At 56.1% G+C, this 26,456-nt stretch overlaps 1 protein-coding gene across 6 annotated transcripts; it reads right to left on the reverse strand.

The window, feature by feature from the left end:
- Positions 1 to 259: 259 nt before the first annotated feature.
- FOXN1 (forkhead box N1) lies at positions 260 to 23,887 on the reverse strand. Of its 6 annotated transcripts, none has more exons than XM_036408571.2 (9): positions 21,789 to 23,883; positions 14,678 to 14,829; positions 13,818 to 14,273; positions 11,436 to 11,546; positions 9,496 to 9,626; positions 8,074 to 8,170; positions 4,480 to 4,687; positions 3,812 to 4,303; positions 260 to 1,775 (listed from the first exon to the last, which is right to left on the reverse strand). In XM_036408571.2, exons 1-9 carry the CDS (start codon positions 21,967 to 21,969, stop codon positions 1,456 to 1,458), a joined length of 2,148 nt encoding a protein of 715 aa, XP_036264464.2. In that variant the 5' UTR covers positions 21,970 to 23,883; the 3' UTR covers positions 260 to 1,455. The 6 variants fall into 6 exon arrangements, with proteins under 6 accessions (XP_036264464.2, XP_036264463.2, XP_036264468.2 ...); XM_036408570.2 differs by having other exon boundaries at positions 13,818 to 14,276; positions 21,789 to 23,882; XM_036408575.2 differs by lacking the exon at positions 8,074 to 8,170 and having other exon boundaries at positions 3,812 to 4,034; positions 4,483 to 4,687; positions 13,818 to 14,276; positions 21,789 to 23,887.
- Between the last annotated feature and the right edge of the window lie 2,569 nt (positions 23,888 to 26,456).

Raw genomic sequence — 26,456 nt, forward strand, 5'->3', positions numbered from 1 at the left:
TCTCAGAGGGGGGACAAGGGAGGGCATCCTCTCCCTCTGGGCAGGGCAGCTGCTTCTTTGCATCCCTTTGAAAGTTCTCCTGGGAAGGCACTCCACCCACATTCCCCCTCATCCTCTCAGGCTGGTCAGAAGTCCTCTCAGATGCTTCCCAGTCCTGAGTGAGGGTGGGGCGAAGTCACAGGCCCAGGAGGACATCTACAGTCAGTGCGGCCCGACCGTCCTCCCCAGGGAGAGGGGTTCAGGAAGGAAGGCTCACAGCTGAGACCGCATGGCACTTGCTTTATTGTTCCGGGGTAAGGGACAATGGCAGGCCACGGAGGGTTCTGCTCGTGCCTCACCGGAGGCCAAACTCTGTGGGCTCTTGTCGTCCCCGGGCCCATGGTAGGCTGAGGCTCCCACGAGGTGGGGGTTGGGCTTCCAGGTAGGGCATGGCGGGGCCACAGGGCCACATCCCTAGCTCCAAGGGCATCCCAGGTCTGTCAAGCAGTCAGAGAGGGGACACGGGTGCTCCCCTGTCCGCCTGTGCCAGGCTTCCCTTCCCGGAATGCCCAGGCTGCCTTAGGCAGTGGGAAGTCACTGGTAAGCTGAGGCCTAAACTACACGAGCTTAGAGAGAAGGAGTGAGACCGCGGTGACTCGGAGGGGCCCTTCCTAGGCCCAGGGCTGGGAGAAGAGGACTCTTTCAAGTTTCCAAGGGCGGGGGCGTTTCCAAACACTGTGTGTCGGGATTGGGCTCAGTTTGGGCCTGGGGTGGACGTGGTCCCTCCTGTGTGTCACCCTGGGGCTGGACAGAGCATATGCGGAGGATGGGCAGAGCCTGGCAGAGTCATTGCTGCTAAAGAGCAGCCCCCCGGGGGGTCCCCGGGCAACTTGGGGAGAGGCTCCGTGCCTCCTGCTCCCTCACAGGCTGCTGGAATGAAGATGGGAGAATAAATACCTCGACTTCGGGGAAGATCATGCCTAGAGGGGGCCGGGCCCAAAGAGAATGTGGGCATCAGGGTGGTCTTGGGCCTGCTGGAGGCTCTGAGCTTTCGGTCACCAAAGCCCTCAGCTCCCAGCTGCCCCAGAAAGGAAGTCAGGCTCTGTGATGCAGTTCCGGTTCCTCAGGATATAAGGCGTGTGGGTGGGTGTATGGCTGAATGACGGTGGATGCGCACGGGCACAGGCGCATGAAGGCTTGAGTGTGGATGAGTGAGAGTGGGTGACGTTTTCGCCCAGACACTTGTTCTCGGGGGCTCTGAGTGAGGAGCTGGCCCACCGGGCAGCAGAAATGTGTGCGGGGTAGCATCCTGGGTGGTGTCTCCACCCCCCTGGCTGTCAGCTAACAAACAAGTTGGCTTAGTGGCATAGGGGACAGGGAGAGTTTTCCTTCTTTGACCTTTAAGGTGAGCCCGGCGTGGGCGGCCAGCTGGGACCTCCAGGCCAGGCCGAGGCTGGAGCTGCTGCTGGGCATGGCTCATGCCAGGGCCATGGGCTTGGAGCTGGGGCTGAGGTACACGGAGGGGCCGGCGGGGGCCGTGGGGGGTGGGGGCTCCAGCTCCATGAAGGCCGAGTAGAGGGTGGTGAGGTGCAGGTCGCCCAGGGCTGCCGAGCCCCCGCTGCCTGGTGATGCCAAGTCGCCCGCCCCACTGCCCGCCTCTCCCAGACAGGGCCCTGGAGGGAAGCAGTGGGGAGGCGGCGGAGGTGGCAGCACTGCAGATGATGTCGGGGATGAGGTCACCAGTACCAAGGGGTCGAGGGCCAAGCTGTCATCCTTCAGCTGTTCCCACAGGTTTCCTAGTTGGGGGATAGAACAGGCATCACTGGGAGCCACCAAAGGGGCCCCGTTCTGCCCCCCCACCCTGTCTCTCCCATGCTAAACAGAGCACCATTTGGGTAACATTTGCTGGGGAACAGACCCTGGCACTAGCTGTGTGACCCCAGGCGGTCGCCAAACCTCTCTGATTCCTCCTCCCATGTATAGTCTGAAAGCCATAGCCCGATGACTGTGTGGCTCTCTTTTGGGGGGCGGAGAGGGTGAGGACTTGAGAGCTGCCTGTTGGAGGGGTTGATGCAGGTACTGTGTGCTCCAGGGTCAGCCTGGGGAGGGAGCCCCAGGAACTCTTCACCCTGGCTGCCGCCCAGGCTCCGAGGAAGGAGGATCTGCAGCCCAGACCACGATCTTCCCACAATGCACCGCTCCACCCGGTGAGACGGCTGGACGCGGCTCCCTGGGCCTCCTCTCCTGCAGGGCTCAAGGGACAGGAGCAGAGCCAGGAAGCGCCCCTTACTCTGAGGAGATAGCGCTTCGGCCGCATAGCCTTCTTTATGTCATGTGACCTGCATCTTGGCAGGCCAGGCCCTGGCGGCTGCCCTGGGTATCTGATGGAAGGATCCTGGACTAAATACTGAACTGAGTTGTCCGGATTCTAATCCCAGCTCTCCCTCTTTCTAGCTAAGTGACCTTGAGTTAAGTTACTTAACCTCCATGCTTCTGTGAAACGTGTTTAATAATCCCTCCTCTCCTGCAGGCCCATATAAGGAAGCACATGTAAGGCGACTAGCGTGCCGCCTGAGAGTAGGGGTCAAATACATGTTTACGGCTAGAGTTTCCTCGGAGGCCGCTGAGCCTGCTTCCCACTTCTGGAGGGGGGTGAGGATCTAGCTGCCTAAAGCCTGTACCATCTCCCCATCAGACAGGGAGCTCTCGGAGGGCTGGCTGCCTCCACCTGCCTGTGGATATTCCCTTCCCAGTGTACGCAGGGGGTCGGAGGCCTGGCTTAGCACAATCCACCAAACCCCCCCTGTCCAGTCCCAGGGCCTGGGTGCACTGGAGTTCAGAGGGACACATTTGGGGCTGGTCACATGCAGAGACGGAGCAGACAAGGTGGAGTGGAATGGATAGGACCTCCCCCGCTGACTCCTACCCTCAAATCTCTCCTGGACCGGCCTGCTTCTGAGGCCTCACATTCTCTGGGGCAGTGTTTCCCAAACTCCTCTCATGATGAGAATCACCTGGTGGAGATGTTAAACTACAGATTCCTGAATCCCAACTAAGAAATGCTAAACTAGAATTTTTGGGAGCACTAGTTAAGTATACACTTTTACCTATATGTTCCCAAAAATTCTAGTTTAGCACATCTTAGTTGGGATTCAGGAATCTGTAGTTTAACATCTCCACCAGGTGACTCTCATCATGAGAGAAGTTTGGCAAACACTGCTCTAGGGGGAAGATCTCTTTCCTTTTCTGCGTTAAAAGATGAACTCAGCCTGGCTGGTGTGGCTCAGTGGTTGAGCATCGACATATGAACCTGGGTGGTGTCTGGAGGCCACAGTTCAATTCCTGGTCAGGGCACATGCCCAGGTTGCAGGTTCGATCACCAGTAGGGGGAGTGCAGGAGGCAGCCGATCAATGATTTTTCTCCCATCATTGTTGTTTCTATTTCCTTTCCTCTCTAAAATAAAAATATATATACTTAAAATTTAAAAAGATGAACTCAGAAGTTGCAACTGGTTGTGGGAATGCTAGGACTATCAGTCGCTCACAGCCAAGTATGGAACGAAACATCAGGCCCCTCCAGCCTACCCAGAGCTGAAAGGAGTTTGGCGACGGGGTTAGTGGGAACACGTTTGGAGGCACCAGGAGGGGGACGAGGGCATTCCTCTTTGCCCCCCTGACACCCCCTGTCTGCTTTGCTCTGGCCTCCCTGCTTCAGTGCCTGGAAACCCGGCAGAGAGCAGGCTGCAGCCTGGAGACTTGGAGGGGACGGGCCACACCGCCAGGTGTATCTCTCCAGCTTCATCCCGCCTCCCCTTTCCCACCCCCAGCTCACCTTGGAAGTCAAAGTCGGTGAGAGAGGGATTGATGGCATCCAGGTCCGTGCCGAGATCTCCGTCAGGCAGCAGCGTGTCATGCATGGTCCTGGCCGGGGAGGGCTCCGCCAGCAGCTTGGTGCTGTGGCTGGGTGGGGTGTGGGCGGGCAGAGGTGAGTCCTGGGGGGTGCCCGGCTGGGCCCGCAGCTCAAGGTGCCCATCTGGCTGCGGGAACAGTGGCGGCGGCGGTCCAGGAGGGCCCAGGCCCGGGGAGAGGTGTGAGTATGTCTGCCCGTAGCAGGAGGGCGTGTGGCCCCCAAGGAGGTCCTGCAGGGAGTTTTTGCCAGGCATGGGGCCTGGAACCGGGTGGATTGAGTGCAGCGGCTGGGAGAGCCCAACCGGAGGTGCCAGGGGCTGGATGGGGCCTGGGCCTGCCAGCCCAGGGGGTGGGCAGCCCAGGAGCGGGGTGCCCAGCTTCTCCCTCTTGTCTCCAATGAGGCTGTCCAGCTCTTCTGAAAAAGCCCGAGAGAGAGGGAGACCATGAGACCTCCCTTTCCCCCACAAGCCCTCCCCAGCCCTGGTCCTGCAGGCAGGCCCTCTCCTTACTCCTCCGTCCTCCTCTTTCAGTTTCCCCTCCCTCTCTCTGTTTGCTCTGGGAGCCCTGGGTCCCCCTCACCGCCTGCCTCACCCGGCTTGGCCATGCTCTTGCGCACAGCGATGGGGTCTTTCCTCTTCCACTTCTGCAGCTCCTCCTGCATCTTGTCGATCTTGGCTGGGTTGAGGGCCCACAGGCAGCCCTTACGAGAGGAACTTCCCGATTTGTTCTCCACCTTCTCAAAGCATTTGTTGAGAGAGAGGTTATGGCGGACAGAATTCTTCCATCCATCGGGCGCCGTCTGCCGGGGCAGAGCAAGACAAGAGATGAGGCCGGGATCGGGCAGCCAGAGCTGGCTCTGGGTCTGGGCTTCAGAAAACTCCACCGTGCACAGGACTGCCGCCTTCTCTGGGCCTGGTCCTCCTCAGCACCCAGCCCAAGCTGGTGGGGGAAGGGCTGGGAGAAGGGCTGCAGGAACCTTGACCACAAGTTATTCTCACCTAAAATCTGCCTCTCTCCTACCCAACCCTGGATGGTCCGGGTGACTCATAAAGAGGCCTAGGCCCCTCCCGCCCCTGGAATCGAACCACTCCCCATGGAGCCTGTGCTTGGAGCCCTTTGTGGAAAGGGAACTCTTAGCTCTGAGGCCTCTGGTGCCAACTTAGGAGAGAGAAAGAGGAGGAAGCTCTGGAATGTTCTCCTGGGTCGGCCTCATCCCCCCTGGGGCAGATGCAGGAGAGAAGAAAGCTGGGTGAGGTTGGGGTTTGGGGGTGTGCCCTGTTGCACATACATTTGTGTGTTTACCTGAGTTTTGCTCTGTGTGTGTTTGTGTGTGTGTGTGTGTGTGTGAGGGTGGAGGTGTTGTATGAGCTCCCACATGTCCCTAAGTGTGCCTCCCTGGTGTGAGCTTGTCTCCTGGGTATGAGTCTGTAAATTCCCGAGCGTGAGGATGTGTCCCTGAAGATGAGCGTGTGTGAGAAAGTCTCTGCCGTGTGTGGGCATCTGTGATTGCATGTGTACGTGGGTGTGAGTGTGCCCAAGGGGGCGTGCCCTGGTGGGGAGGCCAGCCCTCAGGGTGGTGGTGCTCGTGCCAACAGAATAAACAGCCATTAGGAGGCCTGGTCATGTCACCGGTGCAGTAATTGTGCCCAGGGAGGGTTGTAAAAACCATTAGGCTGACTCAGTGGGGTGAGAGGCGGTGGCGGGGGTGCCAGGAGGCACCCGCAGTCCTTCCATCTCAGCTCAGTGCCAGGCTCTGTGCCGGGCCTGGGCCCAGAAGGGGTGACTGTGGACAGAGTTTGCTCTGGCCAGTGGGGCCCCTCTCCCTTTCAGGGCCTAGTTTCTGCTGAATGAGGGGCGGCCACTCCCTCTTGCCCGGCTCACTCGCCCCAGGGAGCAGCCGGGCTGAATCATGCCCAGCAGAACTGGGCTCTGATGCCAGCGACACTGCAAGCTGCTGGCAGGAGCCACAGAGTTTTTCTTAAGGGCAGCTGGTCTGGGGCAGGGGGCTGGTTGAGATGACCTACCCCCCCAAGGCTCCTGGGGTCACAAGGAAGCATTCTTGAGCCACCAGATCAGTCACCTGGGGATTCACCTTCAACTCCCATGACAGTCCCCACTGGTAGAGGCTGTGTCGTCTGATGGGCAGAGTTAATGGGCACTGGACCCTTTTACAGCCCCATAAATCTGTGAATTCAGATGCCAGGGCAGCTCCCACCCCGGCTACTTCCTGTTTGGAAGATGGATGGTCAGCACTAGCAATTACGTCCAGTGGCTGGACATGTCCCCAATCCCACAAGCCTGACTCATGGGGCTACAGGACGCCCACCTCAGCTGCCTCGGGCATGAGTGCTGCCCACTCCAGGGTCCTCTCCGTCCTTGCCTTCCAACAGGGAGTGAGAGGCAGAAGGGGCAGGGAATCTTGGATGAACCCCTTAGGTGGTTCTGAGAGGAAGTGTCCGAACGGGAGAGAATCTACGCGCCGACTGGTTCAACCGGACCATTTTACAGATTGGGAAACTGAGGGCTAGAGAAGAAAGGGCCTAGCCTGAGATCACACAAGGAGGCAGTGACAGGAGCCCAGGCTCCAACTCTGTCCCCTAGTTAAAGGCCCAGCCCAGGTCACCCCATAGGGTGGCTTCACCATCTGGGCCCGCCCCATCCTCAAAGATGCTTTCTCTCTGAAGTCAAATGTAAACGAGGGAGTGATGCAACTGCTAAGAACAACAACTGGAACAAAAAAAAAAAAAAAAAAAAAAAGCTGTCAGACCTCTTCACTCTTCGGCTCTATAAAACAGGGATTACACGGCTCCCAGGAAAAATAATTAAGCCAGGAAGATGAGATGCAGGGAGGGGCTGGGGGCCAGGTCGGGAGGAAGACTGAGAGGAGTCGGGCAGGGCCCTCACTTCCCTCTCTCTGGCCCAGCCCCTTAAAGTCTCAGGGGAACCTCGAAAGGCGGTAGAGGTTAGGGAGACTTCCGCTCCCTGGCCCGCTGGGGCGAAGGGGAAACCCTGGATATCGGCTTTTCTGCTTCTCGAATCCCAGAGACAACTCTCTTCCCCTCTTTCTCCTTCCAGAACCTCTAGTAGATGGCCATATTTTTCCATTCCTGGCCAGACCACTCTGGCCATCATGCCCACTACTCATCGGATGGCCGCTCAGCAAGTACAAACTTGCTTGAATATCAGCCTCAACTTATCCCCAGGCAGGGCAGTCGGGAAGACATGGGCCTGGGCATCACCCACTGGCAGGTGGAGCTGAGTTCTGATTGCCGGGGCCTCAGCTCCCGCCTGCTGCCCGAGTAGCAGACAAGATTGTACCCGCCAGGGTGCAGAAGTCCTTACAAGCTCTGATCTCCCCTGCACCCACCTCAGGAGAAACGGTCTGTGCTCAGGTGTCTGGGGGCGTGCAGAGAAGGGAAATTGGGAAATTGTGCTGTGTGAAGCCAAACAGCTTGAATTAGCAATTAGTCCCACCTGCTGAGTGACCTTGACCAGATGGGTCACCCTCTCTGATGTGTTCGCCCATCTGGAGAGAAGGGCATCTATCCTGCCTCCAGAGAGGGAGTCGGATAGAGACCCCAGAAGCCCGTTCTGTGAGTGACGGGTACTGGATCCTGGTCATGGGAAGGTGAGGCGAGCCAGCCAGTTCCCTGGGACTCGCAAAGACCACGAAGCCCACACCCCGCTTTTTGGCAGAACTGCAGCTGAGCCTGCCGCCCACGGAGGCAGATCCTAATCTCTCCCTGGAAGGCAATGGGTTCTGCGGTCCCAGCATCCATGTCACCTTGGCTGGCCAGCTCCTGCCCAAATTCCTCCAGCCCTACGGCATCCTGGGGGCAGGGGTGGGGACAGCCTCTCGTTTCTCCCTCAGCTCCCTCCCCGCTTGGGGTAGGTGGATGTACCTTGAAGCCTAACAGGACTGACATGGCCACCTTCTGCCAGCATGGGGTCTGACCCCAGCCTGCTGTGGCACCTTGCGTGCTTGGCTTGAGCTCTCTGTTCTCCACTCTGTCCTTCAGAAGTAGAGACGAGGGGAAGCATGGGGGGAGGGGGGGTGGCGGCAAACCCTCTCCTGGATTTCATTCTCACTCTTCTCCCACCTTTCAAGGGAGTCCTCTGGCTCCAGAGAGGCCTGGCTTGCTCAGCCCCTAGGCATGTGGGGGTGGGAGTGGGTCTTGGGCTCACCTTGAAGTACGGGAAGTGCTCCGTCATAAAATTGTAGATCTCGCTGACAGGAAGGCTCCCAGTTTTGCTGTTCTTAAGGGCCATGAAGATGAGGATGCTGAAGGCAAAGAAAACCCCGAGTGTGTTAACCTCGGACCAGGCCCGGAGTCTCCCCCAAACCCTCTGCCCCCCGCTGGAGTAGTTGAGGAGAGAGTATCTGCTGCCGAATGAATGGGCGAGAGGCTCTGTGAGGTTGTAAAGGAGAAGGGATGAAAACCTGTTTACTGGAGCCAGGAATTACAGATATGAGGGTCCTGTGGAGTCTGAGAGACCTGGGCTGCCATCCTGGCTCAGCCATTCACTAGCTGTGTGACCTTCGGTGAGTGCCTTAACCTCTCTGAACCTCCGTTTCCTCCCGCTTTGAAGTAAAGAATGTAATAGCTACCTCAGAGTTGTGAGGATTAAGGGTGATGCCTAGCACATAGAAGCACTCGTTAAATGGAAGCTGTCATTACCAGTCAGCCCTCAGCCAGCTGCAGAAATGCTGGATAGGTAGCAAGGGAGGGAATGAAGGTTGTTTTTTTTTTTTTTGAGCCTCTACAATGTGCCAGGCATATTTTTGCACTTAATCCTTCCAGAGGCCCGAATATTGCTGGTTTTTATTTTTAAAACAAATAAACAAAGGTTCAGAGAGATTAAATAATTTGCTTGAGGTTTCACAGCTAGTAAATTCCAGAGCCTGAACTTGAACCCAGTTCTGCTGGACTGCGAGGATTGCACGTGCTCCTCTCTGCATATCATCCCACCTTCTCGCCAGCTCCTCTGTTCTTGGCTGCTGTTTAGTTCCTTTTCCTTCCCCTGAGCTCACACTGGCTAATGACCTGACCCCACGTGGGGCCTGGCACATAGGAAGTCAATGCGGTTGAATGAAGGAAAGTTCAGATATACGGTCTCCCAGACAGGCTGGGTGCTGCTGGCCTGGCGTTTGCAACCCTGGCCCCAGAGAAGGTGCACCAGATCTGGAAGATGCTGGATAACTGAGTCCCATCTGCAGTCCTCATTCCTCACTTATTCCCAGCAGAGCTTTGGGGTGGGGCTTCTCTCTGTATCTGGGGAGGGAGGGTGGGAGTAGGGGGGCAAGCATCCCTCCTAAACTCTCAGTCCCCGGCCCTGGGCCCCAGGAGTCTAGAACTGTGTAGGACATCAGATCTACTGTTGAGCCACAGACATGGCTCCCCGGGGTTAGACAAGTGATCAGAGGGGATCTAGTCTATCCCTTTGTCCCCATGAAAAAATCCCTTCTCCAACATACTCTGAAAGCCTACTGGCTATGACTTCCTTCTACCCTCCCCCCACACACCATTACCCGTATACCACGAGGATTCAGTTTCCCCAGGGTCCTCTCACCCTCTTTGTTCCACCCAGGAGGGCTGGGAGACATACCTGTAGGAGTAGATGGGCTTGGGGAAGAGTGGCTGGTGCCCATCAGTGCTGGCCTGGGGTGCAATCCGCTGGTACGGATAGTGTGGGGAGCCCAGATAGGGTACAGGGTAGCTGCCGCCACCTGGTGAGTACTGTAGAGGTCAAAGGAGGCAGAGTGGTTGCCATGGTAACCATCCTTCCCAAGGATGGAGGGTGGGGGGGGCCCCTTCCCTCATTCTTGTATATATATACAGAGAGAGAGAGCTGAGACTAGATTCTTCTCTCCCTGGTCCTAGGCTCCACCACTCATGGTCATAGGCTCCTATGGCAGAGCTACCTGAGAGGCTTGGCTAAGGGGGGTGGACATCCTGTGAAAAGATCCACATTCTAGAATTCGGGATCTCAGAGGCCTCAAAGCTCCCTTGGTCCAGCACTTTCCTCTGAGGCCTTCTGGGTACCCTGGTTGCCATGGTGATGGGATAGCCGCCTGGCTGCTCCAGAAGGGCGATGTGTAGTTCCTGGTTTCCACGCCCTCCTGGGCAGGTGCTCCGGGCCTCCCTTGAATCTCCTGGAGCGGCTGGGCCGGAAGTGGGATGTCCAGCCTGGGCGTTTGCTGGGCACTGCCACCTTTTATGAGTTTCAGTGGCTCTTTGAAAGGGCCGGTCATGGTGGTGGGCAGGTGGGGGTAGGAGGTGGTTTTACAGCAAAGGGAGTGGCTGTGGTGCCAGGGATGGCGTTTTATGGGGGCCAGGGGGAAGGGAGACTCTGACTCCCCCATCTGCTTCAAGCCGGTGTGCTTTTTCCAGGTCACCCGAGCAGCACGTAGAGCCTGAGTCACCCTCTCGGCAGGCCCCATAAAGTCCCGGGTGCGGCCATCTTGGAGGTCGGGGTGCGGAACGCAGAGGGCATCAAAGCAGGGCGGGCATGGTGAGGCCATGTAAGGTCTGGGAGCCCCTTAGCCCTGCTGTGTGATTCCCTGGCAGCCCAGGCTGCCTCAGGAGCACCCTCTCCCCCGGATCAAACCGGGGGCCTCAGGAAGGCTGTGACCATTCCAGTTGGGGCCCCTCATGGGATGACTCCTCCTGTGTCCCCTCTGCTTCCTGCCATCTCTTTCTGTTTTCCCACAAAGCAAGCAGCCTGGCTACTTCCCCCTCCGCCACGTGCCTGCCTCCCTGGCTGGGCCAAGATCAGGGCCAATGCCAAAAGGCTGGGAGTAGAACCTGCTCCACAAGCAGGGCCTGTCTCAGTGCCAGGCTGCAGGTGGATGGAGCTGGGCGCTGGGCAGCCACTTGCTCCGTCTTGCCCGGTGACTCCTGGGAGCTGCTTACCTGCTCTGGGGCTCTTTCTTTCTCTTTCTAAAAACCACCATCCCATGCCAGTGTGGGGCAATTACTTGGCATCCTGTACATCTAGGAGGGGCTGAAGCTGGGCAGTGAGGTGAGGAAGGGGGGAACGGCTGAAGGTCATGGGGACTTGGAGCCTCCAGGCGGGAAGGTCCCCTAACCCGATGCCTAGTCCCACCCTGTCTGAGCGGAAAGGAGGTTTGAGGCCAAGGCCACATGGGAAGATGGTGGCCGACTGGGGTGGCAGTCCGCTGTTCCCCGCCCTGCTCAGCCTTGTGTGTGTCACCCCACACACTCCTTTTCTCTCGGCCTCATCTTTGTCTGCGTCTCCTCCTCCCTCCCTTTTTGGTTCACATCTGGTCCCTGCCCCAATCTCAGCCCCATTCTCTTCTGAGACCTCTCAGGTACTGCCTGGGTCTCAGAAAAGCCCCGCCCAACCCCCTACAGAAGGGCAATTGCTTCCCTCCCCATGAACCCTGCCCCCACCCCCATTGGCCCAGCCTGAGGATTAAGGAAGGCCCTGCTGCCCACCCAGATGTATACAACCCCCGTCCCCCACTCATACCCACACAGGATCCTGAGACTCTGGGGAAGCATGCCCACTTGCCCCAGACCCACCTGGTGGAAGGGAGGCTGCGAGGGACAGTACATGTGCTGCAAGGGGGGCTGGAAACAGTACATGCCAGGACCAGGCTCCAGAGCTGGGGGCTTGACCTTGATTTCCGACCCCTGTTGGAAGAAAAAGCAGATGATTGAGCTAGGCCTTATTTTTCTCCCTTCCTCTGGTCTGTGTCTTAAACCTTCACAAAAACAGCCCCTTCTCTGCCTCCCCCAAAACTTATTCCTGGAGGACAGAGAACAGAGAAGACGGGGTTTTTCTGAGGGTACTCAGCAAATTAGCGGTGGAGCTGGGGCTGGAACCAGCAGTGCTCTCTGCAGGTGAAGGGCTGAGACTGGGCTGTCCAGAGAAGTGGGGAGGTTTGTCAATGGTTTCACTGAGGCTGGGGTAGGGCAGAGATCTCCCTGGAACGGCACAAGCCGAGCTCAGGGCCTGCTTGCTGGTTCAGAGCCCCAGCCTTTTAGAACAGGTCTGAAAAGGACACTACGGGAAAGGCCCAGCTCTGGAATTCCCACTGCAGAGCCATGGTGAGGCCAGCACAAGAAGTGACCAGAGAGAATGGTCCAGCTGAGGACTCAGGCCTTGCCACTTTCTCTTTTGCAAAGCCCAAGGAGGCTCCAGCAGGCTCCCTGGAGGGGGCTAATGAGTCCTCTCTCTGCTCTGTCCACCAACCACCCCCCACTCAAGCCTTTGCTCCCTGCTCCCGGGAATATGCCCCATTGCTGGTCTGCATGAGCCTGTGGCACTCTCTCAGACTGGCACAGGGAGCCTGTAGCTCCTGCCAGTGGTGGTGGCCAGACTCGGGCTTCCCATGAATTGTGAGCCCCTCAAAGAGCCCTCAGAAAGATTCCCCAGAGCACAGAGCGAGGGCCAGGGAGGTCTACAAGGTTGGAAGGTCAACAAGGCCTGGAGGAGGTGGACCGCTGTTCCTGGGGTTACGAGGGAACCGGGAACCAGCATCTGGGCCCAGAGGGTCAAATCAGCTGTGAGCTCTTCCTGGGTGTGCCCTGGGGTTGCTGATGCAGAGATAGCCATAATCATAGAATCTCAGGCCTGGAAGGGCCAAGAGCCTTGTGTCCAAACCCCTCATTTGGCAGATGACGGGGCTAAGCCCATGAAGGGGAACTGATGTGCCCAGGTCATCTAGGGAGTCGACCAGCTAGCTGTGGGCCTCTGGACCTGAGCTTTTCTCCACTGCGCAGCGGGTAAGGGCGTGGGCTCAAGTCTCAGCCTCACCTCTTACAGGCCAAGGGACAAGTCACTTGGGCCTCTACGGAGCCTCAGTTTACCCCTTTGCAAAATGGAGATAGTGGAGGGTTGGAGGGTTGTTGTGAGGATTAAATGGGGCGCTTGAAAGAAATCGCCTGGCAGTGTGACCAGGGGCCGACGCTGAGTGGACACTGGGTGTGGGTATGACGGTGCCTCCTTAGGAGCTGCTGTCGTGTTCCATAGGCCTGAGGGGAAGCCATCAAAAGGCTCCAGAACTGGAAAAAGGTCCTGTCTTGGCCACACCTGGTAGGTGCCCAACCCTTTTCCGTATCTTCCCAGCCTGGGAAGCAGGTCTTTGTTGGGGTGGTTGGGGGGTGGGATGGGAGCCTATTTGAAAACAAGAGGTGGGGAGGGCTGGTGGGCATCTAGAGTAGGCATAGCCCAGGCTGTGCCAGCTCAGTGTGCACCCCCTCCGGCATCTCCAAAGCTGGGGAGAAGGGAGCAAAGATCCTTTTAGCTTTCTCTTCCCAAGGCAACAAGTCTATGAGGCAGATACTAGCAAGCATACTTTTTGAATGAGGCTCCGATTTGCCTAAGGTCACACAGCTGGAGGATGTGGCCTTGACCGACATGCTGACATTCCCAAGCGCTTTCAAGATATTTCTACAAACATACCCAGGTCCCTCTCTGGGCAAAGAATGGGGCCAGGAAGTACCCTTTGAGAAGACTTAAGTCCTCTCTCAACTCTGCAAGCTGATGCTGGAGAGGGGAATATTGTATTCCGTGGCTCCTCCCTTAACCCTTTCTCTTGGTCTCTGGAATGTGTTTTTCTCCTCACATTTGCATATGGGTGTATCTTTGTCTGGCTGGGGATTCTTGACACTTAACAAACAGAAGTCACACACTGGAATCCTGACTCAGGAGCCACTGGGAAGCTGCCAGCTAGCTTCCTTAGCCTGACCTGCCTACCCCACCTTGTCTCCTCGATGCCGGCCAGGCCCTTCCTAGCTGACCTGGAGGCCCCAAGTCTCTGAGCTTGCTTGATACACACTGAACCTGAGTGAAAAGGTCTGGGAAGAGAAGGCGGGGAGTTTTATCTCTGAGGACTCATCTGGGCTGCTGGGAGCGGGCACAGAGGATAAGTGGGCTGCCCACTGCCCACTGGTACTTACCAAGACCTGGGGGCTGTGCTCTTGGCTGGAGTAGGGGAGCCCATTGCACCAGACCTCTGCTGAGAAGCCGGGCAGGAAGGCCTCAGCCTCCCCCACATCCACGGGCATCTCTTCAAAGGCCTCCAGCACCCCTGGGGTCTTAAAGGTGTGTCCGTCGAGGGCCAGGGCGGTCTGGGCCTCGGGGAAGATGTCCTCCTGGAAATGCCGCTTGTATGGGTGGAAGGGCACATGGCCCCCCTTGAGGAAGCGCCCGGGGCTGCTTGCTGGGCCCTCTTCAAAGCTGAAGCTGGGGTACTTGTCTGCGGGTGAGAGCCGGAAAGGGCTGGGGCCAGGACCAGCCGCGCAGTGGACTTGCTCAGGGCCTGGGGATGCGATGCTGGGGCTGTGCGGCGGCAGTGAGGGTGCCCTCTCCGGAGGGCCATCGGGCACAAATGACGAGCAGCTGAAGCCGGCGTGCTTCTGGGAGGACAGAGGGCAGAGGCCTGTGAGTGGAGGCGGGACCAGGATCCTACTCCGTTGTTTGGGTAAAGGGGGTCTGAGGCTGAGCTCTGGGAGCCTCCATATGATAGAGGAGACCTAGTCTGCCCTTGGGAGCCCCAATACGATGAGGGTACACTGCTCTTAAGTCTGGGGCACCCCAGTTGATGGATGCACGTTCCTGCTCTGGGAAATCCCCAGCCTGAAGGAATAATTATATCTGAATACTTCTGGGTCTTGGAGTCACTGGGTGGTTGTTTGCTGGCGGAAGGAACAAGACAGACCCCAGGGAGGTCCCCGGAGGGAGGGGGTGATGGTTCACCTGTTTCCCACGCAGCCCTCGGGGCTTGGCCTCAGCCCGGGCCCAGGGGCCAGGTACTTACGCTCTGTGGGGCAGGGGAGCCTGGGAGGCCCGGCGCCTGCATGAGGTCCCCTGGGGGCTCGCCCTCCAGTCTGGTGGAGCCCTGCAGCGTGACGTCAGACTGCGGCGGGAGTAGCGACACCATCACCCGGTCCTGGCCTCGAAGAAAGCCGGCTGTGATGAGAATGAGGGCCAGTGTCCCGGGGTGACCAATCCCAAATCCACCACCTGCACTCCCACCCCGTCCCTGGGCTGGGATCCTGACTCCAGCCCAACATCTTGATGAGAAAGACAGACAGAGAAACTGAGAGAACATTAGAAACAGAAGTAAGCAGGTCACGTGAGAGAGAGAGCAAGGAAGACACCCAGAAAGAGAAGACTGGTGGGGAGAGAGCAAAATGAAACAATGGGAGCCTCCCCCTCCCCCCTCGGAGGGAGGGCTGGGCTGCTCTGGACTCTGCAGCTGCAGAGTGAACGAGACCCTGCCTCCGGCTCCTTCTCCACAATGAAGGACCGGGCTAGTGGTCTCTGTGCAGTGGCTGAGCAAGTGGGTGGTCCTGAGGGGAAGGGGAGCTGGAGAAGGAAGGAAGTGGGCCAGGCCCAGGTGGGAGTGACCCTCAAATTGCAGATGACCAGCCCTCGGCAGAGGCCTGTGGTGCCATCCTCGGGCACCCTGGTCTGGCTCTCAAGACCAGTGTACAGCCCGAGGGGACCTGATTGCTGCTGGCACTGAGAGCCTGGCCTGGCCCAGGGCATGTGCCGCTGGTCCACTGTGGACCGTCCGGCGTGTGCTGTTTCCTCCTGTGTCCTTCACATGTGGCTCTGGCTGCTGCCCTTTCTGAGCTGTCGTTTCACTGTTCGAAACCCTAGGGACTTAGATTCCATGATAGCTGGGGGCTCTTTCTGCTCAGACCTTCCAGAATTGTACGAGAACTCTGGCCCCAGCATAGCTGTGTGGATGAGGACTTGGCTCAAAGCCAGCCTTGGCTTTCCCTGGCGAGCTGTGCCAGCGAAGCTCTCTGAGCCTCAGCATTATCACCATCACACCAGGGGGAGCGCGAGGGCCTCCCTCCCGGGCATGCTGCACCCACGGAAATGCAGTCGTTAGCCCAGTGCCCAGCACATGGGAAGTGCTCAGTCAATGCCAGCTCTCGTTGTCACATGGCTGACTAGTCTGGCTCTTACTATCACAACCTTTCAGTTCTCTGCCTTCCTTCTCCACCATCTGCCAAGAGCAGCTTCTCTTGATTTTGCTCCTCCTGACCTAGGTGGTCTCTGCTAAAGGCTACCATTTACAGCTGCCTGCTCTGGGCTGGCCGCTGTGCACAGGATTTGGAGAATTTTCTCGTTGGTTTGTTAGAACACCGGTGAGGAAAGCACATTATTAATCCCACCTTTCAAAGGAGGAAACTGAGGCCCCGGTGGGGTTATGTGGCTGGCCCAAGTCACATAGCTAGTCCTTGATAGAGCCAGGATTCGAACCCAGATCTGTCTGACTCTGGAGTCTGTCTTACAGCTTCCTCATGTGGTGGGGGTCAGAGCGGGGAAAGCTGGGGCGGGGCAGGCAACAAGAAAAGCATGAGGTTCGTACTTATCCCTCTTCCCTGACACCCACTCAAGCAGAACGGGATAACTGCTCTCTTAGGAGCTGTGGGAAGGAGGAATGACCTTGGTGACTCCGTGTGCCCAGCTTGGGGTTAGAACATCTTTGCTCAATTGTCTCCTTTGATAGGAGGTTAACAGGGACAAGGAAGGGGAAGCATTTGCCCAAAGCCCTCCAGGGATCCTGGTCGCTGGGGTCCAGGCGGGGGCCCCGGGGGAGGTTCCCCCGCCCCTTCAAGAGTCTCCCCCGCCCCATCTCCATGTCCAGGCGCCCGCTCACTCGGCAGTGCTAAATGTGGCGTGACCGGGGAAGCGCCGAGCTGGCCGTAACTGGACACCGAGGTGGAGCAGGCATGGGGCCCAAGGGGCAGGGCAGCCCATCTCTGGCTCCGCATGACCGCCTGGTCTGGCCCCCGGCTCCCTGGACAGCTCCTGGACCGCGGGGGCCTGCCTGTCACACTTGGCCCTGGTCCAGAGTTGCTTTCCCGAGGCGTTCTCCCGCTCCTCCAGCGGCAAGGCTGGGACGGGGGCCCTCCCCCCACAGCGAGCGGTGACTGGTCCCCTCTCCGGAGGCAGAATAAAATGTGGTGGAGAGCAAGGGTTTAGGATTTCAGCTGACTCGAGTTTGAATCCTAGTGGTGTCACCTCCTGGCTGGGTGACTTGGAACAAACTGTGTAATTCCCTCTCTCTCTCTCTCTCTCTCTCTCTCTCTCTCTCTCTCTCTCTCTCTCTCTCTCTCGGCTCTTCTGGTACATGGGGATTGTGCACCCACCTCAAAGGGCTGTCAGGAAGATTAGGTGAGATGATGGGTCTAAGGTGCCCAGACATAGAAAATGCTTAAAGACACATGTCACACGTCTGGCCTCATTGGCCAACTGTGGCCGTGGCCTCTGACCCCAGACTCTATGTTTCGCTGCTTCAGGACTGTCAGGCCTGGGGAGATTGGCTTATGGCCCTTGCCCAGGTGGCAGCTGCCCTGTCAGCCTGGCCTTCACTCAGCTTGACCACAACGGGACTTAGACCCCATCTCTGCTCCTGAGACATGAACTTCAGGAGGCCTCTCTGAGCCCCAGGTTGGGCCGCACCGCCTCCTGAGGGTCTGGCCTTCCCAGAAGGACCCTTGTAGCATCTGCCTCCCCCCCATCCTTGCTTTAGTCCTATGTCCCAGGACATTGTCTGGAGCCCCGGCTGAATTCCTGCATGTCAGAGGCCTTAGCTGAAGGCTTCTGTTCAGTCATGACTTTCATACCCTGGCTTGGCCAACTTCTCCCTCCCCCCTCCACCTTCCAAGCTCCCAGGACAGGATTAGAGAGAGCTGAGAATGTAGATGTCCTTGAATGGTCCTCAGTTCAGGGCTTCCTCTAGGAAGGTTTTATAAACAATGGCATCCCCCCCCCCCCCCCAAACCGGTTTGGCTCAGTGGATAGAGTATTGGTCTGCGAACTCAGGGGTCCCAGGTTCGATTCCAGTCAAGGGCATGTACATTGGTTGCAGGCACATTCCCAGTTGGGGGTGTGCAAGAGGCAACTGGTCGATGTATCTCTCTCATCGATATTTCTAGATCTCTATCCTTCTCCCATTCTCTCTGTGAAAAATCAATAAACTATATTAAAAAACGAAAAAACAAACAAACAAAAACAATGACCCCCGATTTGGTGACTATGGAACCCCTTTGGTTGCCTCAGCCAAAGCTCTGTTTCACAAAGAAGGAAGGAAGGTCCAGAGAAGAGGTCAAGTGACTTGGGTAAGATCACAGAATCCTGCAAAGAGGGGTCCTTCACCACCTGCAGGCCAAAGGACCCTCCTGTCTCCGGGGTGAGGCTGAGGGGCTCTGTCTGGTGTAGAGGGGGCTCCTGTCCAGGGAGGGGAGGGCTCACTGAGAGGGAAGAGGCTGCCTTGGCTCCTGACCACAACCTGGAGCAGCTGGTGGAACTCCTGAGGTTGGATGAAGTTGGATGATGTAGTTCAGAAGCCCTAGAGTCAGGATTGGATTTGAATCCCAGTAACTGTGGGACTTTGGGTGGACAAGTTGCCTAACTTCCTTCCCTGGGCCTCAGTTTCCTCATTTGTAAAATAGGGCTAATAAAACGTATCTTCCTGGAGGATTAGATGAAATATTGCTTGTAAATAGCTTAATGCATAGTATGTGCTCAATAAATGACAGCTATGATTAATAATTAAGAGTGGGACAGAGTTAATTTAAAGCATAAACTCTAGTTATGGGAGCAGGCAGAGCAGAGGAAATTCCTCTTCCTGCCGTCCACCTCCATCTCCCTGACATCCTCCTACCCTATTTGCAGAAGCTAAACTTCCTTCCTCTTGATTCTCTGACCTCAGAGGTCATTTTAGCCATTCCCCTCAGGTGGGATGGCTGTGGAAACTCCCAGGGATTAGCCCAGCTGGCGTGGCTCAGTGGTTGAGTATCGACCTATGAACCAGGAGGTCATGGTTCGATTCCAAGTCAGGGTACATGCCCGAGATTTCGGTTCAATCCTCAGTGTGGGGCATGTAAGAGGCAGCCAATCAATGATTTTCTCTCAGCATTGATGTTTCTATCTCCCTCTCCCTCTCCCTTCCTCTCTGACATCAATAAAAATAATTTAAAAATATATATATATTTTTTTATTTTTTACAGAGAGAAAGAGAGAGTGATAGAGAGTTAGAAACATTGATGAGAGAGAAACAGCGATCAGCTGCCTCCTGCACACCCCCCACCGGGGATGTGCCCACAACCAAGGTACATGCCCTTAACTGGAATCGAACCTGGGACCCTTCAGTCTTCAGGCCGATGCTCGATCTACTGAGCCAACCGGTTTTGGCAATAAAAGTAAATTTTAAAAAACAAAACAAAAACACAATAACTCCCAGGGATTAGAGTAAGAAGGAGGGAGTGACTGTTGCTTTGGATCTCTCAGGAGGCCTCTCTGATGGCACCTGCATTCGGAAGGAATCCTTTTCTGACGGCTGACCTTTATCTTACATGCACAATAGGATGTGCATGTGCAAACACCAGCAAACCAATGCAGGAGGTCCAGTCAGCTCTTCGCCTTTCTCAGATCCCGGGAGCTACCCCACGATGGCTCTCATCACCCTGCCATTTAGTGTGGGCACCCACACCCCCAATCCACAGGCTCCCCCTTCCTGGGCGGGAGCCAGGCCAGGGCTCTCGATACGCCCTGGGGTCCCTTCCTCTCTAAGGTTGGTCCTTATCACCACTCCGCATTTGTAGTTTATGGAGTGCTTTTGTATCTATCACCCCCTTTCATCTGCCCTTCGCCCCAGAGGGGAGCAGGCAGTGGTGTGCTGCAGCCAGCAGCTGTGGGCTTGGAAGAGCCAATTGTGTCCATCTCTTCCCAACCCCACGTTCAGCGAAATCAGCCCAAGTTGGCCGTGGCGGAAGTATTTTCCCACAGAAATTAGCAAATACTATAAATGATAAATCAAAGCCCCCCTTGTCCCCCTTCCCCATTTTTCAGGGGAGAAAACTGAGGCCCAGGGAGAAGTGACAAGCCCAGGACCACAGAGCTAAAACTGAAAACCACATCTATCGATTCTCAGGTCTTGAGAGCTCCAACCACATCCCAAAACACACACACACTCCAGGGGTACAACCTTGGTAAACCTTTCAGTATCTGGGCATTCTGTCTACCCTCCTCGTTCCTTCCATGATCCTTGGGGAGTGGGAGGGCAGGGATGGAGGTGAAAGAAGCAGACTTGATCTTCCCTGGGGTCAGAGGGAAGAAAGAAATGGCTGTCTCACCTGAGTAGGGAACATGACAGGTAAGAAATTTCCCAGAATGCCTAAATCAGGATCGGCAATGAATCGTATTGAATCCCTACTCTCTGCCTGTCTCACAAGCAGCCAGGCCTGCACCCCCTCTACCCAGCACGTTTCCCCATCTCTCAGACCATTTCCCTCGCGTGTCAGGGCTCAGGCAAAAGGGGCCATTTGGGTTGAGGGTCAGAGGGCACAGGGTTTGATGGTTGTGTGACTTTGGACAAGTTACTTCCCCTTTCTATACTCGGTCCCTTATAAGTAAAACGAGGCACTGGGATTACTTGCATCTAAAGATGCTGCAGCTGGTCCAGTGGATGTGTCTGTGGTCCACGGAGCTGTCAGCTGGGCCTCTCCCTGCTCTGCCTTCCGGACGGGCCTCCCTGAGGACCTCCTCAAGGGGACCAGGAACGGTTGGGTGAGTTATTATACCCTAGAAGGGAGGTGCTGTATCATCACCCTCATTTTATAGATGAGGAAACTGAGGCCCAGGGAGGTTCACCAAGACTTGTCCAAGTTCACTCAGCTAGTAAATTACGCTCCCCAGAACTCAGACACAGGCTTCAAAGCTAGGATGCTTTAACCACCACACCACACGGCCCCACCTGGGGAACACCTCAGCTTCCTTGCTCACAGAGTGGCAGGTGGGGGGCAAGGTTGGAGGTTCCCTTTGCGGGGGGGGGGGGGGGGGGCTGTCCTTGAATCCCCTGTGGGCAGCTGAGTCACAGGGACACGGAGGGCCTCCCTGGGCTCTCCACACTCCCTCCCACCTGGGGTGCATCCTACCTGGGGTGCCTCCTCCCCGCCCTTTATGAGTGAGGTGGAGACAGTGCAGTTCCGCCTTAATGGTTTCTGTTGCTGGCTGCGGCAGCATGTTTTACGAGGGGTGGGGCCCCTGCCCAGTGCAGCCTGTGGCCCCACCCGGGGCTCCGCCCGCCTAGCTGCTGGGAGGGGTTCCCTGGAGCAATTAGCTACTCAGGGGTGGCAGGGAAGGGCCTGGGGGCTCCCTCCTGAGGCTTGGGCACCCCAGGATACTCAGAATCTGAGAGTGCCAAGGAGGAGGGGATTTCTAGCTTCTCTCCTCTCACCAGGATTGGGGTTTCTGAGGCCAAAATTCTGGCCCCTCTGACTCTTGACTCTGCCTGGGTTTCAGGAAGCTGTTCCTGCCTTGAAATCTGATGAAAGTGCCTTGAAGAAGTGCTACAGACAGACAGACAGATAGAAGGGGGTGGAAAAGAACAAAGGATGAAGAGCAGCTCTGTCCTCCATTGGTTGCTTTCCTCAAATCTGAGCCCCTGACACTGGTAGCCGAGTTATTTCCATCCCCCGATCAGGGCTCCCCCAAAGCCATCCCAGTCGTCCTCCGCCTGCCCTGTCTCTGGAAGCAGGCTGGTCCTGGAGCATCACTCAGTATGCCCATCCTGAAAACGCTCCCAAACTGCCTTCCGTGCCCGGGGCTGACCGGGAAGTTCTTCCCGATATCTAACCTTAATCTCCCTTGTAATCTTCGTCCTTTTGCTCTGTCTTCCTGCCATTTGCCAAGGGACCCTCCAGAGGCTAGTAAATGGCAACGGACTCACCCCTCCTCCCCCTGTTGCGGATGCCTGACCTCAACAGCTTCCTGCTCTCCTTTGCCTAGCACCCCTTCCTTTCCACCACCCCTGAACACCTCTGGGCAGCTTTCCATTTCTCCAGCCGGTCCCCAGCCCCTGCCACCCAGCCTGGTCCCCAGTGGAGCTGGATCCAAGCACTCACAGTGGGCTCTGGGCCATGGCCACCATCTCGGCTTCAGGGAGTCATCAGGCCAGCAACACCCTAGCAGCCTCCATGGAGGTATAAATACTCCCACATGCCTGGACCAGCCCCCTGCCTGAGGGCTGGGGCGGGGCTGCTTCCCCAGGCCTGGCAGGCAGGTCACATGCCCCATAAATGCCATGGGACCACAGGCCCTTCCCAGCAGCTCTGGGGAGACCAACTGGGACCTGATCTCTCTGGATGGATGGATGATGGATGGGTGGATGGCTGATGGATGAATTGGTGGGTGAATGGATGGATGGATGGATGGAATTGACAGGTCAATGGATGGGCAGATTGATGGATAGACAAATGACTGGATGGAAAGGTGGACACATGGGTAAACAGACAGGCAGATGGATGAACAAATAGCAGCTAGTGTGCTTGGATAAATAGACAGACTGATGGGAATCCTTGACCTGCCTGTGGATGCTTATTGGTAGATGGGAAGGAAGGAATGCTTGGTTTCAAGGGGGGCAGGGGGAAGCACCCATTCATCCTTTTTAAAGACATATCTACCAGGACCCCTTCTCTGCTCTGCTATGACCACCTAGTCTGAGAGATTGACTCTACTGGGTTCCCCCTACTCCTTAGACGCCCTTTTCTGGAGACCTCCCATCTAAACACCCCCAGTCCCCATAGGATCTTTTGCTCTTGGATATCATTCACGGTCTGCCTTTTCCTCCCTCCCTCCTGCCTACTCTGGAGTCCAGGCTCTGCAGCTGTGAGCCCACCTTCAGATCTTGCTCCCAGAAGCAAGGTCAGCTTGCCCTCCAAGATTAGCGGGTGGAGGGGGAGGCAAAATTAAAAAAAAAAAAGTGAAACCCTTAGATGGGCAATTTAGGGAGAAGATGCCACTAAGCTCCCACCTCCCCCGGGTATTTTTAAGGGCAGGCCTGTGTCTGACAGCGAGAACAGGCATGGCAAGGCCCTTGTAGGTGGCCAAGGTGACCTAGAACCATGGGGGGCCTGACTGGATTGCTGGGCTCCTGAGGGTGGGGACTTCCTGTCTGCTTAGTCCTCCCAGGATTAGCGCAGTGGTCTGGGGATTTAGACAATGATTTCCAGGGAAGAAAGTTCTTTCTAACCCTCAATCTGTCCAGCTGTGAAAAGGACCAAAGAATAGATGGTGATGTAGGGAGAGACTGAAGGAACAGGAGGGTTTTTTCTTGGATTATGAAATATTGCCTTCATCCTTCTTGAAAACAAGCTTCCTCCGGCCACATTGGCTGAAGAGAAGTGACAGAATGGGATAGGGAATGGGAGGAAGCTCCTTAAGGCTGAGTACCCATTAACTCTGCTGATCCGTGGTCCAGAAGTCCTTCCTCCATGTGAAGTCACTCAAGGCTGAGCCTGGTAGTCCCACCCCCAGCCTCCTGTGGGCTGTATTGGTCACTGGCTGCAGAATTGATTGGCTGTGGTGCTGATTGGCAGCTGAGCATTTGAACTGTATGACCAGTAGGGATGCCAGAACCCTTGTTTCACCTCATACTTTAGCCTGACATTTATCATCTCAGAAGGCTCCCCTCCACCCCCCGTGGCCCTCACAAGTAGTCCTTCTCACCAAGGAGCACACAAACATCCTCTCCCAGCATCAGCGTGGGCCAGTCACAGGAATGAACCTCATTTCCTTCTTTATAAAATAGGAACCTCATCATTTCCCTACATACCTCACCTGGCTGTCCTGGGAACTGAATGAGAAGCAGAAAAACCGACACCATCTTGTCTGCTGCTCCTGCCTCCTTTATTGGGGTCCCCGGCACGTGGCACTTCAGGAGAGGAATGGTGGCTGAGATCGTTCCTCTTCAACCATTTGCCCTTCCCTGGGTGCTCCCCATGGGGGTGGTCAGGAATGCTTATACCCAGCTGCATGCCCACCTTAGTGAGGGCATACGACGGCACGAGATTCTACTATTTCTTCGGTTACAGGCCTTTCATGCTTAGACATATCATTATCAGAAGGAATGCTCATTATTACCCATCTATTTTTAGGGATATTAATTCCGCCACCACGACTAATAATACAGATCTAGTGTAAGACAAACACATACCGGCAGAGCCCCGCCCCCACACCATCCAGAGCTCAAGTTAGCACACACACAAGGCAAGCAGTAAGTTAGCTGCCTGGACTTAGCAAACTTTGGAGTGAGAAGAGAACTGGGAGGCCCTCCCACCCAAGCCCCTTCTCTATTGGAAACTGAGGCCCCAGCAGCGGGAGGCACTGTTCTCTGCCATGCAGGTGTCTGCCCACTGGCCCTTCCTCCAGGCACCTGGGCTGGGTGAAGCCAGCTCGGAGCACCTAAGCATTTTCTTGCTCACCTCAGTAGAAGGAGCTGGATGTGAACCTTCTCTGAACCTATCCAGCTCCTGGACTCCAGACCCCTCCTTTCTTTCTTGAACACCGTCAGATCCTCTTGGCCTTGGCACTGTCACTTCAAAGGTTTTCCTCCAAAACCCTCCCCACCTCTGCCAGACTGGATGTGCTCAGGGGAAGGCCCAGAGAGGCACAGCCTCCTCTTCAAAGCCATGTGCTCTGTAAGGCCCATGAGGGGCTGGGAGCACCTCTGACGGGGAACCTGTCTGTGGTCCCTCTGGCTCTGTTGTGGGGAGACTGCTAAACACAGAGCCTGATCATTGGGTTTTCTGATGACAGCAGTGTGTGTGTGTGTGTGTGTGTGTGTGTGTGTGTGTGTGTCCCGGTGCATATCCAATGCCTTCCAAGACTGATGAGCTTGGGATAGTCTGGGACATGGCTGTGGAATTTACAAGTGTAGGTGGGATCTCCAACTGTCTCCCGGCAATCCGGTTCCAGAGACACACCCCATTCTGTGTGTGTGTGTGTGTGTGTGTGTGTATGTGTGTGTGTGTGTTGGTGCCCAGGACAGCTGTAGTTTGTCAGAAGCAGTAGTTTCAGGATGGGGAGGTGTTGGTGGTCAGGGTTGGAAGCCGACTGACCTTGAATCCTCCTGTGAGCAAGAGGTAGAGTAGGGGTGTCGAACTCAATCAGAGAAGGGGCCAAAATCTAAAATCCAGCCTAAATCGCTGACCGAATGGTTTACTGAACAGTCATAAACTGTCATTGTGATGGAAACGCAGTGATGTGCAGTGATGACAGCGCGGTGCGGGCCACATTGCAAGGCCTGGCGGGACGGATTTGGCCCGCGGGCCTTGTGTTTGACACATGTGAAGAGGGTTAGGTCAGACCTCCCTGTGGGCCCTCTGTTGCATCCTTGGGGATCTTCAGGGGTGCCCACACCCTGGAGCTTCCAGAGTAGTCATGAGAGCATGGGATCCCTTTTCTCTGTGACTCACGGATGGCGCTCTCGTCAAGTTCCCTAAAAGATCACGATTCAGCTATTCTCTCCTCGGCCCCATTCATCTGAGCTGACGAAGCAAGAGCTACAGGCAGGGTAGAGACCCGGGGGTGCTAGCGATGGCAGTCATTCCTAAACAACCCCTCAGGCCTCCTTGCTTCAGCTGCTGTCCACCTCCCTGCCTTGGGACTGGCCATGCCGAATTGGGTTGGTTACACTCCCAGCCTCCCAGGAAAGGTTGCCACTGCCTCCTTTGGGGGCCCTCTGCGCTTGTCTCTCCACTTCCCCCGTACCTGTCACCCACCTACAGTGTAGAGAGAATCCATCTGGACATCAGACGTCAACTTATTTGGGTGGGAATGAGTTCATTTTTACTGTTTGGCCCGCATCCAGCCTGTAAGGTCAGATAGGATCAGGAAGCGAGGGCCTCTCCAGGGATGATGCTATTGCATCCGTTTTGTCCTAGTGGCATGGCTCTAGGCTTTTCCTGAACACTGGGGGAATGTGGAGGACAGACCAGGACTTGATGAGGGGGGGCCTATGGGGGATCCATGATGCATGGAAAGATCCATCCTAGAGGTGGGGATGGTGTGAGGTGGGGATATGGTATTAGGGATGAAGATGGAGGTAGGGCTGAGGAGGTGAGGAGGAAAGAGAAGAGAAAGATGGGGTTGTGAAGATGGGGGTAAACCCTGGCTAGCATGACTCAGTGGTTAGAGTGCTGGCCCAAGAATCATAGGGTCTCGGGTTTGATTCCCGTCAAGGGCATGTACCTGGATTGCAGGTTCCTGATCCTGGTTGGGGCGCATGTAGGAGGCAACCAATTGATGTGGTTCTCTTTCACATCGGTGTTTCTCTCTCTCTCTCCTCTCTTTCTCTTCCCCCTTCCATTCTCTCTAAAATCAATGAGAGAAAAACACACACAAAACAATGAAGATTAACGAATTAAAAAAAAGATGGAGGTGAGATTGAGGATAAGGAATTGGATAGGAAGAGAGCTGGGTTGGGGTTGAAGATGGGAATGGGGATAGGGTTGGGTTGTGAAAGAATTAGGGCTAAAGTGGAGGGGTTAGGGACAGGATGAGAGTTGAGGTTGGGGATGGGCAGAGAGATGGAGGAAGGGACAAAAGGTGGAAATGGATCCAGTGGAAAGACCAAAAATTACTCAGGGACCTTTGATGGATGCTTCTGAGATGCACTCCCCTGAAGGTCATCTTGTCATGCCCCTGCTCCCAGACAAGCTGCCAGCCCAGCCACACCCAGCCCAGATCAATGGCTGCTTCTCCACTCAGGAAACCACCTCCTGTGGTCACAT

This window comes from Pipistrellus kuhlii, unplaced genomic scaffold (assembly GCF_014108245.1).
Source record: "Pipistrellus kuhlii isolate mPipKuh1 unplaced genomic scaffold, mPipKuh1.p scaffold_m20_p_39, whole genome shotgun sequence".
NCBI classification, from domain to species: domain Eukaryota; kingdom Metazoa; phylum Chordata; class Mammalia; order Chiroptera; family Vespertilionidae; genus Pipistrellus; species Pipistrellus kuhlii.

Bases quoted from the DNA above. Each gene is read 5' to 3' on its own strand.
- FOXN1 (XM_036408570.2), bottom strand. From the start codon at position 21,969: ATGGCATTTATGGGGCATGTGACCTGCCTGCCAGGCCTGGGGAAGCAG. The intron at 14,277-14,677 runs GTAAGTACCTGG...CTGTCCTCCCAG, and splicing joins GCTCCCCTGCCCCACAGAGC to AAGCACGCCGGCTTCAGCTG. The intron at 11,547-13,817 runs GTAAGTACCAGT...TTCTTCCAACAG, and splicing joins AGCACAGCCCCCAGGTCTTG to GGGTCGGAAATCAAGGTCAA.